General features: G+C 41.7%; 1 protein-coding gene and 1 long non-coding RNA gene across 3 annotated transcripts in view; one reads left to right on the forward strand and one right to left on the reverse strand.

The window, feature by feature from the left end:
* The window catches only part of LOC311626670, a 29,309-nt gene extending 14,672 nt beyond the window's left edge, over positions 1 to 14,637 (reverse strand). Inside the window, exon 1 of the long non-coding RNA XR_014795746.1 lies at positions 14,521 to 14,637. This is a non-coding gene — a long non-coding RNA (uncharacterized lncRNA). The remainder of the gene's footprint in view (positions 1 to 14,520) is intronic.
* DYNC1I2 (dynein cytoplasmic 1 intermediate chain 2) overlaps positions 14,568 to 17,514 on the forward strand; it is a 47,040-nt gene continuing 44,093 nt past the window's right edge. Inside the window, exons 1-2 of one of the 2 annotated variants that reach the window (XM_084892324.1) lie at positions 14,568 to 14,998; positions 16,492 to 16,608. In XM_084892324.1, the coding sequence (XP_084748450.1) occupies positions 16,501 to 16,608 (108 nt within the window). In that variant the 5' untranslated portion in view covers positions 14,568 to 14,998; positions 16,492 to 16,500. Of the gene's footprint in view, positions 14,999 to 16,473; positions 16,609 to 17,514 lie in introns of those variants that run through there. The other variant, XM_084892323.1, reaches the window with a different exon arrangement.

Genomic DNA, 17,514 nt, shown 5'->3' on the forward strand with positions numbered 1-17,514 from the left:
CCCAAACAAGAATATTTTTTTTACCATTCTCAGGAAGCAGTAAAAGGGGGCTAATTTACTTGCTGGGGTTTGGCTGGTGGACTCAGTCTGTGAAAGAATTCCCAACTAAAAAAGAAGAGATGCAGAGATGGAATTTATTTTACTTTCCAAGGGAGGAAAGGGCCAAGTGTTGCTAGTCAATGCAGGGCGGGGAAGAAAGAGCTTTGAAGCAGTTGCTGTTGCTAAGCGACCAGGAGGGGAGGAGGGGTTGTGTTGAAGTAGAGCAGTTAGGGGAGTTGCGGGGAGAAGGGAGCTGTTTTGAAAAGTTATAGTTTGTTTGCTTTCCAGGAGACAGCTGGCGGATGTCCTAAGGAGGTGCCTTATCAGCATTTTCCCCAAGTCTGTGAAACATGCCTAAACCAAAAGCTATAAAGAGTTCCAAGGGGGCTTGTCTGAAAGCCAGTGGGAAAGGGAACTTGCTACTAACTAGAGACTCCTTGGTGCAAATCATCCCTGAGTGTTAAAGCAGCTGGGAGGAGGAGGATGGGACAGTGTAGCTGATCTTGTCCCGCATTTTGAGCAGAGGGGCTGTTTGAATCAGAGGAGCCAACAATCTTGGGGTTGAATCACCAGGTGCTTCTCATAAATTCTGGAAGACCACAGCAAATAAAGGAGAGGCCTCTCTGTCCTTAGATTGTATTTCTTAAGGACAAGGACTGTGTCTTCACTGGTACCGTTCATTGCCTGAAAGTAGTGAGAATAGTGGTATTGCTCTTGTAACTTTTAAAATAAAGTTTAAATGACAATATCTTCAAAATAGAGCCATTAAGCACATTTGGTAACTAAAGGGTTTAAAAGGGTAATTTACTTTTTTTAAAAAATTCCTTTTTGCCGAAACTTTTTTGGCTCAGTGGAGAGCATCCGCCTGGGGACTGAAAGGTCCCAGGTTCGATTCTGGTCAAGGGCATGTACCTTGGTTGCAGGCACATCCCCAGTGGGAGGTGCGCAAGAGGCAGCTGATCGATGTTTCTCTCTCATTGATGTTTCTAACTCTCCCTCTCTGTAAAAAAATTCAATAAAAATATATTTTTTAAAAAAATTCCTTTTATTTGTAATAATATGAACAATAAAAATTTATTTTAAAAAATTCCTTTTTGTTTTTATTGCTGTTTGTTTAATATTGTTAATTTGGGGTGGAGGGAGAGGAAGAAAGCATGTCCCCTTCACCACCACCACCACCACCCCCTCCCCACTAACCACCACCACCACCCCCAAATACTACCACCAGCACCACCACCAAGGCCCAGTGGGTGCTCAGGGACTGAGCGCTAAACCCCAATGAAGGTCCCTGTGCCACCCCTGTGCACGTGGCTCCCAGCAGAGCGACAGGGCATGGCTTAGTGAGGAGGATCAGGAGTGCAGGCCCCCATGACCTGAAGCGCAGAGGCCCTTATCCGATTTCTGGGGCTTCTTTTACAAGCTCAAGAGATGCGAGGGGCTTACAAAATTACTGCCCTCCCCTGCAGGCCTGGTCCCCCCAACTGCTCTCCCCTGCAGGAATGGTCCCCCCAACTGCTCTCCCCTGCAGGAATGGTCCCCCGCAACTGCCCTCCCCTGCAGGCCTAGGTCCCCCACAACTGCCCTCCTCTGCCGGCCCAGTCACCCCTAACTGCCCTCCCCTGCAGGCCTAGGTCCCCCACAACTGCCCTCCCCTGCCGGCCCAGTCACCCCTAACTGCCCTTCCCTGCCAGCCATCTTGTGGTGGCTATCTTATGTAAAGTGACCAGACGTCCCACTTTTGGCGGCGGGACAGTCCCGATTTTTAACGATTTGTCCCACGTCCCACGGCGTTTTAAAAAAATCCCGATTAAAAATAAATAAATAAAAATAAATAAATAAATAAAAAGTCCCGATTAATCTTTCCAAAAATTGAGACTTTTAAAACGCCGCGGGACACAGGATTTTTAACAAATTATTAAAAATCAGGACTGTCCTGCCAAAAGCGGGACGTCTGGTCACCTTAATCTTGTGTCCACATAGGATGTCTATCTTGTGTTTTGGAGTGATGGTCAGTTATTACCTCCTTATTATACAGGATTATTATATAGGATAGCACTATGATAATTATAATTAAACCCCTTTAAGATTCCTTATTAAACTCCTAATTTTCTTAGTATAATTTCTAAAAAGCCCAATTTCTGCTTTAAAATGTTGGTACAGTGTTAAGTTTTAAAATATATATTGCCAAAATTCAGTAGGCTATTTAAATATTTTTATGAATTACATTCTCAACTTAGAGAAATTCATTGGCCTATTAAATCATCATACAAAAATTTTCACTTTCTTTATATTTAGCAGGTTCATAACAAGACTCCATTATGATAGCAATGAATTTATTACTCCAATATTGTCATATGTCTTATTTTAACTTCAAGTAAAAATTATTTTATTTGCTAGTTGCTTACTTTCTTGAATTTCTCCCACACTTGGCATCTCAATAACTGGGTTTGTAGCCCAATCTTTAGGTCTAGTAATACAGGCAAATCTCTCTAGTAATTCTATTCATTTTTAAAATCAAATTGATCATTTTGCATAAACAGTAAGTTGTCACAATTTAAATTGAGTGAATTTAATGTAAGATATGCTAGGCCTTTTTTATTTGCAAATTCACCTGTAATAGTCACGTCTATGCTCAGTCTCTTGAGATTAGCACAGCACGAGAAGCAACAGTTTTTATATTTTGGTAGCATACATTTACTTTTAAAATATACATATATATAAACACACATGCATTCCTGGAATATGTTATGCTCTATTGCTCACAGATACGGAATAAATTATTTAACTACCAAGCCAAGTATTTGCAAATGTGTTTTGCTATTGCTTATAATCTGTTTTAAAAACCACTAGCTAGCCGGGACCGGTTTGGCTCAGTGGATAGAGCGTCGGCCTGCGGACTAAAGGGTTCGATTCCGGTCAAGGGCATGTACCTTGGTTGTGGGCACATCCCCAGAGGGGAGTGTGCAAGAGGCAGCTGGGTGATGTTTCTCTCTGATCGACATTTCTAACTCTCTGTCCCTCTCAATTCCTCTCTGTGTAAAATCAATAAAATATATTTAAAAACAACAACAACAAAAAAAAACACCACTAGCTAGCCCTGGCTTGTGTTGCTCAGTGGTTAAAGCATAAGCCTATGCATTGGCGGGTCAAAGGTTTGATTCCTGGGCAAAGGCATGTACCTGGGTTGCAGGTTCAATCCCTGGCCCCGGTTGGGTGAATGTGGGAGGCAACTAATCAATGTGTCCCTCTCACATTGATGTTTCTCTGTGTGTGTGTGTGTGTGTGTGTGTGTGTGTCTTTTTCTCTCTCTTCCCTCTTCCTCTCTTCTTCTCTCTCTAAAAATCAATGAGAAAATATCATCTGGTGAGGATTAACAAAATAACAAAACACACACACACACAAACAAACAAACAAAAAAACATCAGCTAGATGCTCCCTTTTCTGTTATGTCCACCTTAGTGAAAAAGAGTATACAGTAGCCCCCACTTATCTATGGTCTCGCTTTCTGTGGTTGCCGTTTCCCACAGTTAACCAAAGCTGCAAAATATTAAATTTCCCCAACCACCAACATCATCTACTCCTGACAGGCAATGGTCCATGTCGTTGTGGCTGGAAGATCCAAGATCGCCTGAAGCAGATGATCTTCCTTCTGATGTATCATCAGGTCAACCGTAGCCTAAGTCTGCACCACAGTGCCCAGGTCATTCACCTCACGTCATCTCACACCTGCGCATCTGGCCATCCCACATCATCACAGCAGAAGGGTGAGTGTAGTACAATGAGATATGATATAATCATATTTTTTATTGTTAGTTATTATTGTTCATCTCTTACTGTGCCTAATTTACAAATTGAACTTTAACATAGGTGTGTACCTATAGGAATTAATATAGTATATGTGGGGTTTGGCACTAGCCGTGGTTTCAGGCACCCACTGGGGGCTTTACAGTGGATCCCCCACAGATAAGGGGGGACTATTGTAAGTTAGCACTTGATAATGACCTCTGTGCGAAGGCTCAGAAAATGCTGATGGTTTAACAAGGGACAGAGTATTTTAACTTTAGGTTTTAGCTTAAGTTCACAACACCAACCACACCTTCATTCACACAAAACTCAGGAAAATGTCAAAAACATGACCCTTTTTAGGGAAAACTGTTATGACATGAATGAGTTTCCCTAAGTAAATGTAATATGAGTATGCAAAATTCGTTGAGACAACATACTAATTCCATATATCTGGGAAGCATTGTGGGATATTGAAATGGACAGGTCATATTTATAGGAAAATTTGATTTTTTTAGAAACACAACGAATTGGGCAATCATCTGGATGAATAATGAGTTAATTACACATAACGACCCACTACTGTACTTCCAACACCTTCGGGGATCAATTTCCCCCCCAAAGTGAGCGGAGGCAGCACCACGTGGGCCGCCATGAAGCACTGACCTCTCTGATTCAAATGCAAAATGCTACTGCAGCTGAAATTCGCCGGGACAGAATGTTCAATAGGAAGATTACATTTCCAGCGGAGCAGAGAGATATTTGCCAGCATCTCATTAAGGCTTCGATACCCCGTCTTGGATTTCAATCAGCACCGAGATAGAATCGCAATAATCCAGTAGCAAGAATGTAGCTAGCTAGGGCTTTGTTTCCCATAGCATTATGCATTTTTCCCATCTCTAATAAAATCCTGGGGGAAAAAAATTTTTCCAAGAGAATAGATAAGGAAAGAAATAACGTGGTAATCATCTTCACCGCAGCCTCACAAAGCGTCCGGGGAAGCCTCTGCGGCCTAATGACTGTTGCCTCTCACCGGAGAAGGTGGCATCATTTGCATTTAGCCCGACGCGTGAAAAAGCCTGACATTCTCTGCATCGTAAATGCAGCATCGATTCTTCCACCTTTGCAGCCCCACCTCCCATCATTAATCCGGTCCGGCCATTTTAGCCACCAGCATTTTCTCCTCCTTGCCTAGAAGTAATTTACCGGCTTAATGGAAATGTGAGGGATTTGCTTTAAAAGATTTTTATGAATTTAGGCAAAAGGTCCCGCTGAACATCTCCCTCTGGAGTGGGGTTATTCTTCGGCCAGGAGGCATTTGATTACCAGGAGGTAATCAGAAAAGATTGGCCTCGGATTTGCTAATTTGCTCAGGCTCTTAAGTAACAAAAGGATCTAAACTCTGCCTCTCAGTTTAAAGTGAGCCCGTAAAAGCTTCCAGTTTAGCAAGGGCATCCAAGAATCCACCATCTGAGCTTTTTAACCCCATTTCAATGTGTGCAAGTGTAATATCATTAGGGACTAATTCATACGATGGATGGGGTAGCCGCGGCTTTCCATGGAATTTAGTTCTTTATCCAAGAGGTAGGTGGTGGGGTGGGAGGACAAACTCCCACAGAAATAGGCTTGTTCTCCTGAAGGCTTAGATGCTGGGAACGCTGCAGAGTTCATGGGATAGTCTCTTTTCTATGAAACTTTTGGTCAGATGTAGGCAGGTAAGAGCTCTGGATTAGACTTGAATGAAGGGGTGGGAAATTCAACTGTATTCTTCTTAATTTTCATGGCTGCATCTGAAAAAGACACAATCAAGCCCAATTATGGCACTGGATTCCCAGCTCCTAGAACTGTGCCAGGCCCTGGGAGACTCAGGAAACACTGGCTGGATGAATGAGCTCTGGTAGCACAGAGCCATCGTCAGAGAGAGACCCTGTTCTTGCCTCAGTTTGTATCATTATCCTGCCATCCTTGGACTGGCTTCTTTGGGCTGGTTGCTCCAGCTCCTGCTTCCAAGCACTTTTTTTCCTGGAATCAACTAACCAAATGGCAAATTTAATGGGAAAAAAACCTGTAATGAAGATTAGAGCCTCTTAACCCAGAAAAAATTTGTACATCTATAATCTTGCTCAGTAACTTTGGTACTTTAAAAAAAAAAAAAAAAATCTACACAATTGAGAACCTGGGGTAACAGTATTTGCCGGAATTCCTGAGAGAGTTCTAATATTTAAAATTTTGTCTCACTGCCTTTGAAATCATCGCCTAACCATACCAGGGGCTCATTATAATTAGATTGGCAGGTGGGGAGAGAAACATATAAGAGAGGAGAGGCTTTGCCAAAGCTTAACAGAACTAAATGATCTCCTCTGGATATGTCGTTCGGAGAATTATTAAAAACCCCACCAAACAGGCATAAACAACCCCCACCCCCAAATAAGGCCAAGGGGTCATAATGCAAGCCTAGGTAGCTCAGCGTCTGATATCCAAAGTAGTGTCAGTAGCTGTGAGACTTAAGGTCGGTTCATAAGTGTCTGTCAAGAACCAACTGGAAAGGAAACATGGCGCACTCACGTAGCTGGGAGGGAAGAGTGCCATGTGACTGAAATACAGGCAAATTTGTTCCCTCATCAATACTCTCTCCATCTATGTTAAAGATTCTCCCTGAACTACCCTGCCACTCCTAGCTCAGTTCTTCCTGATCACTCTGTAGCAGCACTATCTGAGGTCCTTTACCTGGCCTGTCTCATTGATTGGCTAAATCATGCTGAAATCTGGCAACTTGTAGAATCAAGGAACAAAACAAATACCACTTTGGTTGGAATAAAAAATCCAGTGGAGTACTACTTGTCATAAGCAAATGAGACAGGTGAGGGGAAGCGGGGGTGGGGGTGGGGGTGAGGGGGGATGGAGGGAGAAGAAGCATGTATAGGGATTTTGCCTTTGTAAATAATCCCTACTTATTTTTTTTTCAAAATGTGGATAAATGCTTTTCTTAATTTTTTAATTAATTAATTAATTGATGATCATACATAATTTAAACAGTTAAATGATAAGGGTTCTGCCCCAAACTTCCCCACCAATAATACCTGTTCTGTTAGTTGTTTATCCTCATTTCTAAATAATATTCTTAAAGCTACTATTTCTAAATTTTTTTTGCAGTTTTATATTTTATCTTACTTCTACTACAGAAGAATTTGATTCTTATCCACATACCCTCCCACCCCATCTCTTCTTCACCTTCCTATGTAAATATTAAATCATTTTCATTCAATACTCAATGTTTACATAATTACCATTTTTAAATATTTTTCATAGCTAAGCTACACAGTATACTATAAATACATTTTCTTTACAGTACAATGCCTAGTTTTCTCCGGCCATAGTTTTCTCATATTTCATTTGCTTAATTTTCTGTGATTCATTCCTAAATTTTTGTTGTTGTTAAACCTCACCTGAGGATATTTTCCCATTGATTTTTAGAGGAAGAGGAAGGGAGAGGGAGAGATAGAGAGAAACGTTGATGTGAGAGAGAAACATTGGTGTGAGAGAGACACATTGATTGGTTGCCTCCTGCATGCACCCTGACCAGGGCCAGGGAACCTGCAACCAAGCTAGGTACATGCCTTTGACTAGAATTGAACCCGGGACGGATGCTCTATACTGAGCCAAACTGGCTAGGGCCATCTGTAAACTTTTTAAAAGAAGTATCAATACCCTTCCAGTACATTCAGGTATACCAAGTAATCTAGCAGTTCCATTTTAATTGTCTTAAAGACAACCCTACCAGAGGACCACATTCTCTGACTGCCATCTGGCTTGGCTGTGTCCAGGCTGCTATATGCTGAGAACGTCCTTCTACCCTGCCCTATATTGCCTTCCTTGTTTCCCAGACCCTGTGTCTTCTTTCTTGTTTTTGCAAAGCAATGTCATTACATTTATTTTTGCTAGAGCCCTAAATTAGTCTGTCTGTTAAGTCAATGGTTTCTTTTCCTCTCATCAATTAGAGTTTGGTCTTGGAGATACGGAAATCAATTATTTATCTGGCCACACAACTGTAACAAAGAGCAGAACCGAGTATTGATTCTTCCCTATTGAATGAGATTAACCCTTCACTGAAAACAAGATGCTTTCAAAATTGACTTGGTCAAATTCTCTTAAAACTATTAAACCTCACCGAAACTGGTTTGGTTCAGTGGATAGAGCATCGGCTGTGGACTGATAGGTCCCAGGTTTGATTCCAGTCAAGGGCATGTACCTTGGTTGTAGGCACATCCCTGGTAGGGGGTGTGCAGGAGGCAGCTGGTCGACGTTTCTCTCTCATTGATGTTTCTAGTTCTCTATCTCTCTCCCTTCCTCTCTGTAAAAAATCAATAAAATATATTTTAAAAAGAAAAACAATTGAACCTCAAGACCAATACAAAAAGAATATTCCAACACCCCTTTATGCATTTCTTTTACATTCTACAAATATATCTCTCTGTATTTAAGCATTTCCAGTTGTCTTGGCACAAGCAAACAATCTTTTCTCTGAAAATCTGAATTGTCATTAATGATTGGAATTCTAAAGCAAACATGCAGAGAAAGGACTACAAGGGCCTGATTACCCTATAAGAATATTCTTCAATTGTTAAGTATTTGATGCATTTGCACTTAACAGCAACAAAAGCTTCTTCCCTTCCCTTCATGGGAAGTAGCAATGTTTTCACTTGAGCTCCAATGAACCAGCTATAGGTAAGGTATTCCCTAGGCTGAGCATGACACTTTAAGTGCCAAGAATTCCAAAAAGAGGAATGTAGGACTTCCAGTCAATATGACAGCATAGTGGTACTCACATTCTCCCACAACCACATCAAAATTACAACTAAACTAGCACCGAAACCTGTTTGGCTCATTGGACAGAGCATTAGCCTGCAGACTGAAGGGTCCCGGGTTCGATTCAGGTCAAGGGCATGTACCTTGGTTGCGGGCACATCCCCTGTAGGGGGCATGCAAGAGGCAACTGATGGATGACTCATCAATGTTTCTATCTCTCTCCCTTCCTCTCTGTAAAAAATCAATAAAATATATTTTTTAAAAATTACAACTAAACTAAAGAACAACCATCATTCAGAACTGCATGAAATCTAGCTGACTAGAAGTCCTACAGCTACAGATATAAAGAAGAAGCCACATCAGGACTGGTAGGAGGAGGGATGGAGATGCAGAACAGGCTGGTCCCACACCCACATGTGCCAGATAAAAATCTGGAGGGCTATCTGGGCTGTGGAGGTTTCCCCTGAGGAGCAAAGGGTCCCAGCCCATACCAGGCCCCTGAGCCCAGGGTTCCAGTGCCAGGAAGAGAAAGATCCATAACATTTGGTAAAAAAGCAAGGGGATAGCGGCTGAGCAAGACAGGAGTGCTGCTGGAGTCCCAAACATTCTTCAGATGCGTATGAAGAGAGAAAAGGGAGAGGATGAGAGAGATAGAAACATCAATGATGAGAGAGAATCTTTGATCGCTGCCTCCTGCATGCCTCCTACTGGGGATCAAGCCTACGACCCAGGCATGTGCCCTGACTGGGGTCTTCTTTATGAAAAAGTAGGAGAAGGAGAAGGAGAAGGAGAAGGAGAAGGAGAAGGGAAAAAAGATGATGATGATGATGATGATGATGATGATGAAGAAGAAGAAGAAGAAGAAGAAGAAGAAGAAGAAGAGTTAAAATATGACTAATAATATGGCAATAAATACATATCTATTAACAATTGAATGCAAAATACAAAGTAAATGAACAAGCAGAACAGAAACAGACTCATAGATACAGAGAACACTTTAAAAATATATTTTTATTGATTTCAGAGAGGAAGGAAAAGGGAGAGATAGAAACATCCATGATGAGAGAGAATCATGGATCGGCTGCCTCCTGCATGTTCCCCATTGGGGATTGAGCCCACAACCCGGGCATGTGCCCTTGACCAGAATCGAATCTGGGACCTTTCAGTTTGCAGGCTGACGCTCCATCCACTGAGCCAAACTGACTAGGGCACAGAGAACATTTTGACAGTTGCCAGATGAAAGGGAGTTTGGATGAGTGGATGAAACAGGTGAAGGGATTAAGTAAAAATTAGTAGTTACAGAATAGTCCTAGAAATGTAAAGTACATAGCCAATATAACTATGTATGGTGTCATATGGGTACGAGATTTATTAGAGTGATCGCTTAGTAAGTTATATAATGTCTACTCACTGAGGCTAATATAATACTGTACACCTGAGGTTAATATAATATTGCATATCAACTGTAATTGAAAATGAAAAAAATTGTTTAAAGTCAAAATATTAATCAATTAACTAATTTAAAAATAAAAGAGGAGTGTAGGTTTTTTTGGTTTGTTTGTTTTAACGGCATTAAACAATCTCCTTATGTAGATCAAGACATTCCTTGTCTGGCCTCTCTGCAGCAAACACTCCAAAGGGAAAAAATGCAGACGAGAACAATAGTAAGGATAGCAGAGGATTAATGCTGCTAAATTATGAGGACAGATTTGCTGGTCAGCCTATGAACATTCCTCTGAGTGAGGGATTTTCTTAGAGATGAGAAGTTCTTATGGTTGCAAGTTCTTGTGGTTTGCAGAAAGCAGAGGGTGCTTTGCCTCATTTCCCATTTGAAGGGAAACATCATGCATTTACAATGCAATCCCTTTTCCTCCACTCAGCCCCAGATATGAAAAGAAAAACTACTAAAATCCAAGGAAATAGAAAAAAAGAAATCAGAGAAAAATGGAGGTCCAGAAGTGGTTGTTAAAGGATCAGGGGTCGAAAAGAAAGGGATTCTGAAAGACTCGCAATTTATTTGATTATATTAAGTTATTTAAAGTAAGTCAATGAGCAAGTCTGCACATGTTGTTAATCAACAATTCTGTATAATTAGGAACTCGTTTCCATGTTAATGTAGAAAGTCTTAACCACCCTGAAATTTGCCTAACATCAGTGAGGTCAAAGGTTGAATAAATATTTATTCAAAGAGGAATATTACAGGTCAATCCTTCGAACCTGAGAAAAAGTAATCAATCTGGTTCTGATTGGGATTTGCATAGGGTTTGTGATTATTTCTTTTTCTGCCAATTAGTAATTGCTGTGTTCTACCTCTACATCTGAAAACAAACATGTTGAATATCCAAGAATAACTTTAAAAAAAAAACAATACAAGATTTTATTCCACCACAAGAAAGTAAATCAATACAAGAAATTCTGGAAAAACAAGAGTATCCCCTACCACCTTTGAGGGGCACTCATAATTCTCATTAGAGTGGATGGGAGTTGCATCTATGTATCATGAGGTGCACACACCTCGCTATCTCTATCAGAAAAGGATTCCTTTCGTGTTGATCTTCTAGCTGTGTTTTCATTCTGCCTTTTAAAACCATTACACCTAACAGAGTTGTGAGTGCATTATCGGTAACTTTAGAAGCTGTCATTATCTCCTCTCTCTTAACCAAAAGTGAGAGCACACTGCATCCACCTGCTGAGGAGAGGGAACTTGCCTTGAATTTTTGAACCCTCAGCCTATTTTCTGTAATGCTCACTGGTGAATCACTTTTAAGTACGCCATCATTCACTAGGATATGTACTTCCTGCCAAAGGTTACCCGATTACAAAAGTATCCTTAGCTCAGAAGGGACTCATCATTTACCATCGCCTTATTTTGACACTGAGAGAGAAAATATGTGCATCAAGACAAGTAGAGAAAATAACGGGGGGGAAAAAGCTATATTAAGTTAACAATGCAGTAAACACTCCAAAGGGAAAAATACAGACTAGAACAATAGCAAGGATAATAGAAAAGTAATGCTGTTAAATTATGAGGGCAGATTTGCCGGTCAGCCTATGAACATTCCTCGGAGTGAGGGAGTGTCTTAGGGAGCTTCCCATAGGCATGAGAAGAAATGGGAAAGTTAAGATAGCTCCCAAAGTTGGAAGAAAATAGTTGTGTCAACATTTCTAAAAGACAAGATCAAGTACGTTTCCTGAAGATGAAGTAGAAGTATTTAGAAAAAAAATTAAAAATGCCAGGGACTTGGAAAGAGCTGTTAACAGGAAAAAGATGAGCAATCTCCAGATCTCAAAGGCAAGGTGATGGAAACTCATAAATTTAGGCAACCAAAGTAAAATCTTAGAGGTCCTCTGATTAACATATAGAAAAAATAATCCTATCTAATAAAGAGGTAATATGCAAATTTAATGTCACTCCAACACACAAGATGGCTGCCCCCATGTGGACACAAAATGCGCAGCAGGGGATGGCAGTTGTGGGAGATCAAGCCAGCAGGGGAGAGCAGTTAGGGGTGACCAGGCTGGCAGGGGAGGGCAGTTAGGGGCAACCAGGCCTGTAGGGGAGGGAAGTTGGAGGAACCAGGCCTGCAGGAGAGGGCAGTTGGGGGCGATCAGGTTGGCAAGAGAAGGAAGTTAGGGGTAACCAGGCCAGCAGGGGAGGGCAGTTAGGGGTGACCAGGCCAGCAGGGGAGGCAGTTAAAAGCAATTGTGCCAGCATGGGAGTAGTTACACATAGATCAGGCTGGCAGGGGTGTGGTTAGGGGTGATCAGGCTGGCAGGTAAAAGTGGTTAGGGGCAATCAGGCAGGCAAGTGGTTGGGAGCCAGCAGTCCTGGATAATGAGAGGGATGTCCCAGATTGGAGAGGGTGCAGGCAGGGCTGAGGGACAGCTCCCCCTCCGTGCACGAATCTTGTGTACCGGGCCTTTAGAAGAGCTATAATATTTAAGAAGAGATGCTAGGAAATGTGCTCTTTGCCTAGTAAAAAGCTCACAGGAATTAACTTGTTAGTACATTTCATTTTGCAAAGTTATAACCAAATGAGTGACATTTACAGAAGGATGGTAAAAGTATAGTTATCAGAAACTTCATCATACATGCAGCTACAACTTTCTTTTTTACAATATAATGTCATCATAGACTTTGTATGATGAGGTGCATATCACAAGGTTTTCAACAAACTATTATAAATTCAAGAGTTGATTACTTGGGAAAGACTTACTGGAGTCCCTTCAATATTTTGAGATCCTGGAACATTGGGTAACAACACATTTCTAACCCTTTAACATTCCTTCCTTTTCCAATTTGGGTATGTGCTACATCTTTCAGATGGTGTTTATGTTTGCTTATTTTTAAGTGCCACATTTTAATATGTTGCTGCTTCTTAACTTTTTAATTGAATATATATACAGTAAAGAGGATACTTCTTTTTAAAAAATATATTGCTTTTTATTGATTTCAGAGAGGAAGGGAGATGGGAGAGAGAGAGAGAGAAACATCAATGAGAACCATTGATCGGCTGCCTCCTGCACACCCCCTACTGGGGATCGAGCCCGCAACCCAGGCATGTGCCCATGGCTGGAATCAAACCTGGGACCCTTCAGTCTGCAGGCTAATGCTCTATCCACTGAGCCAAGCCAGCTAGGGCCCTATATGACTTTTTAGAGACTTGACAATCTTGAATATAAGACATTGCTTTGGTGTTGACTTTCATTCTTGCCAAATAATGCTTTAAATTATGTAAATAAAAATTTAAGAAATGTGTATCAACGCATAAATTTTGTTTTCTTCATATGTTAAAAAACCTACAACTATGGAAACCATTTTTGCTTGGTTTAGATTTCAATAGTATAAATTCTTTCTTTTCAAAAATCCTTTGAAAGAAAACCACAATGCTACGAAGTATACTGCAGCAAAGTATAGGAGAATTATATGCTATGCTGATTAATATATTATTTATTTTATAATTATTATTTTTATAACAGTACTAATTTTATTTTTAGTCTCAAATGAATGGTCAGTCCATGTGTGCATGATGAAATTTAAGAGGAAATATAGGAATTAGAAATTATTATTAATTTTCAGAACTGTAATACTGCAGCTAAGCAAGTGTACGTCATAAATACTAGTAAAAAATGAATTAGGGCTGAAACCAGTTTGGCTCAGTGGATAGAGCTTCAGCATGCGGACTGAAGGATCCCAGGTTCAATTCCGGTCAAGGGCATGTACCTTGGTTGCAGGCACATCCCCAGTAGGAGGTATGCAGGAGGCAGCTGGTTGATGTTCCTCTCTCATTGATGTTTCTAGTTCTCTACCCCTTTCCTTTCCTCTCTGTAAAAAAATCAATAAAATATATTTTTAAAAACTGAATTAGGTTTAGAAGAAGCTTTCTAATTAAAGACAGTTTCTCCCAGTTTTTGAAAGAATAGGGTTACAGTACATTATCAAAATTTAAATTTTTTATTATAAATTTTGTCTAAGATCCCACATGAAATCTCTAGTAGGCATTTTTCCCCCCTAAAACTGGTATATATGCCCTAGAAAGTGTTCTATACCAAATTGTGCAGTGCAATATATAGGTTGTCCCAAAAATGTATATACGTCTTTGAATAATTATAAAGGCAGCGTTTATTAAAGTGCATTTCATTTTCAAAATTGAGCTATCAGCTGTTCAAGTGTGTATACATTTTGCAGGGACACCCCGTATAGATTCACCACTGGAAAATCCTTCTTAAAATTCAGCCAATGTTGAGTCCAAGATCTTAAGATACAACGAGCACTGATCAGCAGACTGAATACATTAAGCGCCGGAAGCTTCTCGTGGGAGTTTTGAAGGAAGAAGAAGGCCTCAAAGTAGGGAACCGCAAGTCTAGGAAATACTACATGTCCCAGCATACCTTTCGACCACCATTGACCACAGCTCCCAGAATGCATTGCTCGCCCCAAGCAAGTTTCTCTTGGCGCTGGGGCTTGTAGTTTTCCTGAGTCGTGCCTGTCTGTTGGCCAGGGGGAGGTTGCTTATCCAGGACGAAGATATTAGCAACAGCCTTAGTTTTGGGTAAAGCGGAAACGCTTCGGGCTCCTGGGCCTTCTTTGTTTCATTCCTTGTCCTCTGCTTTACACAGGCACATCGCGGAAGGGCTGCCATTCCCCGCGGCGGCCGGGCTCCACCCCTTCCTTCTGGGAGCGACTTCGTCCTGGCGGAGCCATCTGTCCCGAAGCGCTCGCCGTAGTGGCCACCGCCCAGCCCTCTTTGTGTGCCTGGAGCGGCCGCGGAGGCAGCGGCGGCGACCTAGGTGTCAAGGCAGAAGGAGAGGAACGTTGTTGTCGGAAGTTGCAGGCGGGCGGATTCTTCCCCTTCCCGCCACCTGACAGGTGGGTGAACGGTCCCCCCCTAAGGCCCTCCCGTCTGCTGGGTCTCTCGTCGGGACGCGAAGGGCGCCTGGGAGTTCCTGCCGACAGCGCCGCCCGGCCGGCCGGCTGCGGGGCGGAGCGGAGCGGCGGAGAGAGCCCGGGGACTGCGGAAGGCCGGCCGGAGGCCACGTCCTTGCTTTGTGGCCGCTCCGGAGGGGCCTGTCCCGCTCCCACCGTTCCCTCCCCGCTCCCTCCGACGCCCCATCCCGGACGCGCCCTCCTGGCCGTGATCCCAGGGGAGGAGAAGGGACTCCTGGTCGCCTGGCTCATGTTATCAGTAAAAGTCACTGCTACGTTTCCCCTCACCTTTGTGCCTTGGGAAGCACCTAAACGCGGAGATTGTAGCCCAGCATCCCAGATACATTCTCTTCCTTCATCGAGTTTTAAGAAAGTGAACGTGTGTGTGTGTGTGTGTGTGTGTGTGTGTGTGTGTGTGAGTGTGAGAGAGAGAGAGAGAGAGAGAGAGAGAGAGAGAGAGGGGAGAGAGGGGAGAGAGGGGAGAGAGGGGAGAGAGGGGAGAGAGGGGAGAGAGGGGAGAGAGGGGAGAGAGAGAGAGGAGAGAGAGAGAGAGGAGAGAGAGAGAGAGGAGAGAGAGAGAGAGGAGAGAGAGAGAGGAGAGAGAGGAGAGAGAGAGTGAGTGTGTCAGTGAGGCTCGGGCTCCCGGGAGGATGCGCGGGCCGGTCAGCTGGATGTAGTTAAGCCGGCAGGACTTTGTTTCTGGGCTTTGACTAAGCATGCATTTACTGTAACTAAGTATACTTGATAGCAAATGGTGGTTATTTTTGTGTTTTGCTTGTCCAAAATACTACTATTACATTGCACTTCTAGAGTTTACGGGACTGTTGTGTGTGACCACACGTCGTTTTTTATCAAATTTCTAGGAATGAATGAAAAACTCTGGTAATAGATTTGATCTGTATCGTGTAGCCTGGTAAGCTTCTTAATGCCAATCCATGTCCTCTGTTTTAAGAGCCAGGTATTGTGGTAACATTTGGGCATGTAAACATTAAAGAGCAATGTGCTAGCTGAATAATATTTCTTATATACGTTTGTTCATAATGTTTTTCAAATCTTAGTAATTTATAAGCTTCCATTGTTTTAAAATTAGAGTTTACATGTTTTTGTTTTTATTTTTTAAATATATTTTATTGATTTCTTACAGAAAGGAAGGGAGAAGTATAGAGTTAGAAACATCCATCAGCTGCCTCCTGCACACCCCCTACTGGGGATGTGCCTGCAACCAAGGTACATGCCCTTGACCAGAATTGAACCTGGGATCTTTCAGTGCCCAGGCTGACACTCTATCCACTGAACCAAACTGGTTAGGGCTACATGTTCTCTTTAGATGACATTGAACTACATGGCCTCTTGAGACATTTACTGAAGACAGATTTTTGAAGAGTGCTGCTTTTACCAGTATAATGATGATTGTATATGATTACATGCTTCTTAAGGTCACAAACATGTCGGACAAAAGTGAATTAAAGGCAGAGCTGGAACGTAAGAAGCAGCGGCTGGCCCAAATCAGAGAGGAAAAGAAGAGAAAAGAAGAAGAAAGGAAAAAGAAGGAAGTATGTATGATTTTTAAAAATAAACAATATAAAATAATTGGATTTTATTTCAAGTACTTAATACTCTTATGAAAAGCTTTCAGAATAGTTTTTTTTTTTTTTTTTTTTTTTTTTTTAAGTCCAGCAGTTGTGACTGCAAAATATAGCACTACAAGTGAATCTGACTTTAAAGAAATCAGGTCTGACTAACAAAATTCATTGCAGACAGTTGTATGAGTAATAGTAATCGTCAGTATGGGAATTTGAGATGTACAGTAGGTCTCTTATCTGTGGGGTCTGAGACCCCCAGTGGATGTATGAAACTGCAGATAGTACCGGAAATGATAAAACTGATCAAAAGTGGTCAATTAAAATATAACTTTTTAACTAAGTAAAAATATTTCATGTAGAATTATGCATATCTAAGTTTTAATTTATAAAAGTTCAACTTACATACGTATTTAGTTTTCTAGGAATTTATTATATAAAGTAAGGGGCATCAGCTCATAAAGCATGGCATCTACAGTATATAACTTAGTTTAGATTTTGAACCTATTTACCTGAAAGTTTTACTAGCCTGAACTGCTAATAATCTGTCAAGATAGTTTTAATGACAAAGAGAAATATAAAATAGAATATTTAATTGGTTAGGGGATTTGTTTTTATCTCCTTTTATCATGAACTAGACAATACTAGAGGCCCACTGCGCGATATCACGCGGCCCCGCCCACCTGCCGGCTGCCAGCCTGTGATCGGAGCCTGTGGGCTGTGGGGGAGGGTCTGACAGGTGCTCCATATACCTTCTGGTGACCCTTCATTTGGTTGTTCAGGCATGTTCAGGCATTACGGCATTATAGCCACTGGCCTTTTATAATATAGATAGTCACTGAAATATTTTTACAGAGTTATGGGTTTGATAAAGGTGGA

This window comes from Pipistrellus hanaki (assembly GCF_964339955.1).
Source record: "Pipistrellus hanaki genome assembly, chromosome: 8".
Lineage (NCBI taxonomy): Eukaryota > Metazoa > Chordata > Mammalia > Chiroptera > Vespertilionidae > Pipistrellus > Pipistrellus hanaki.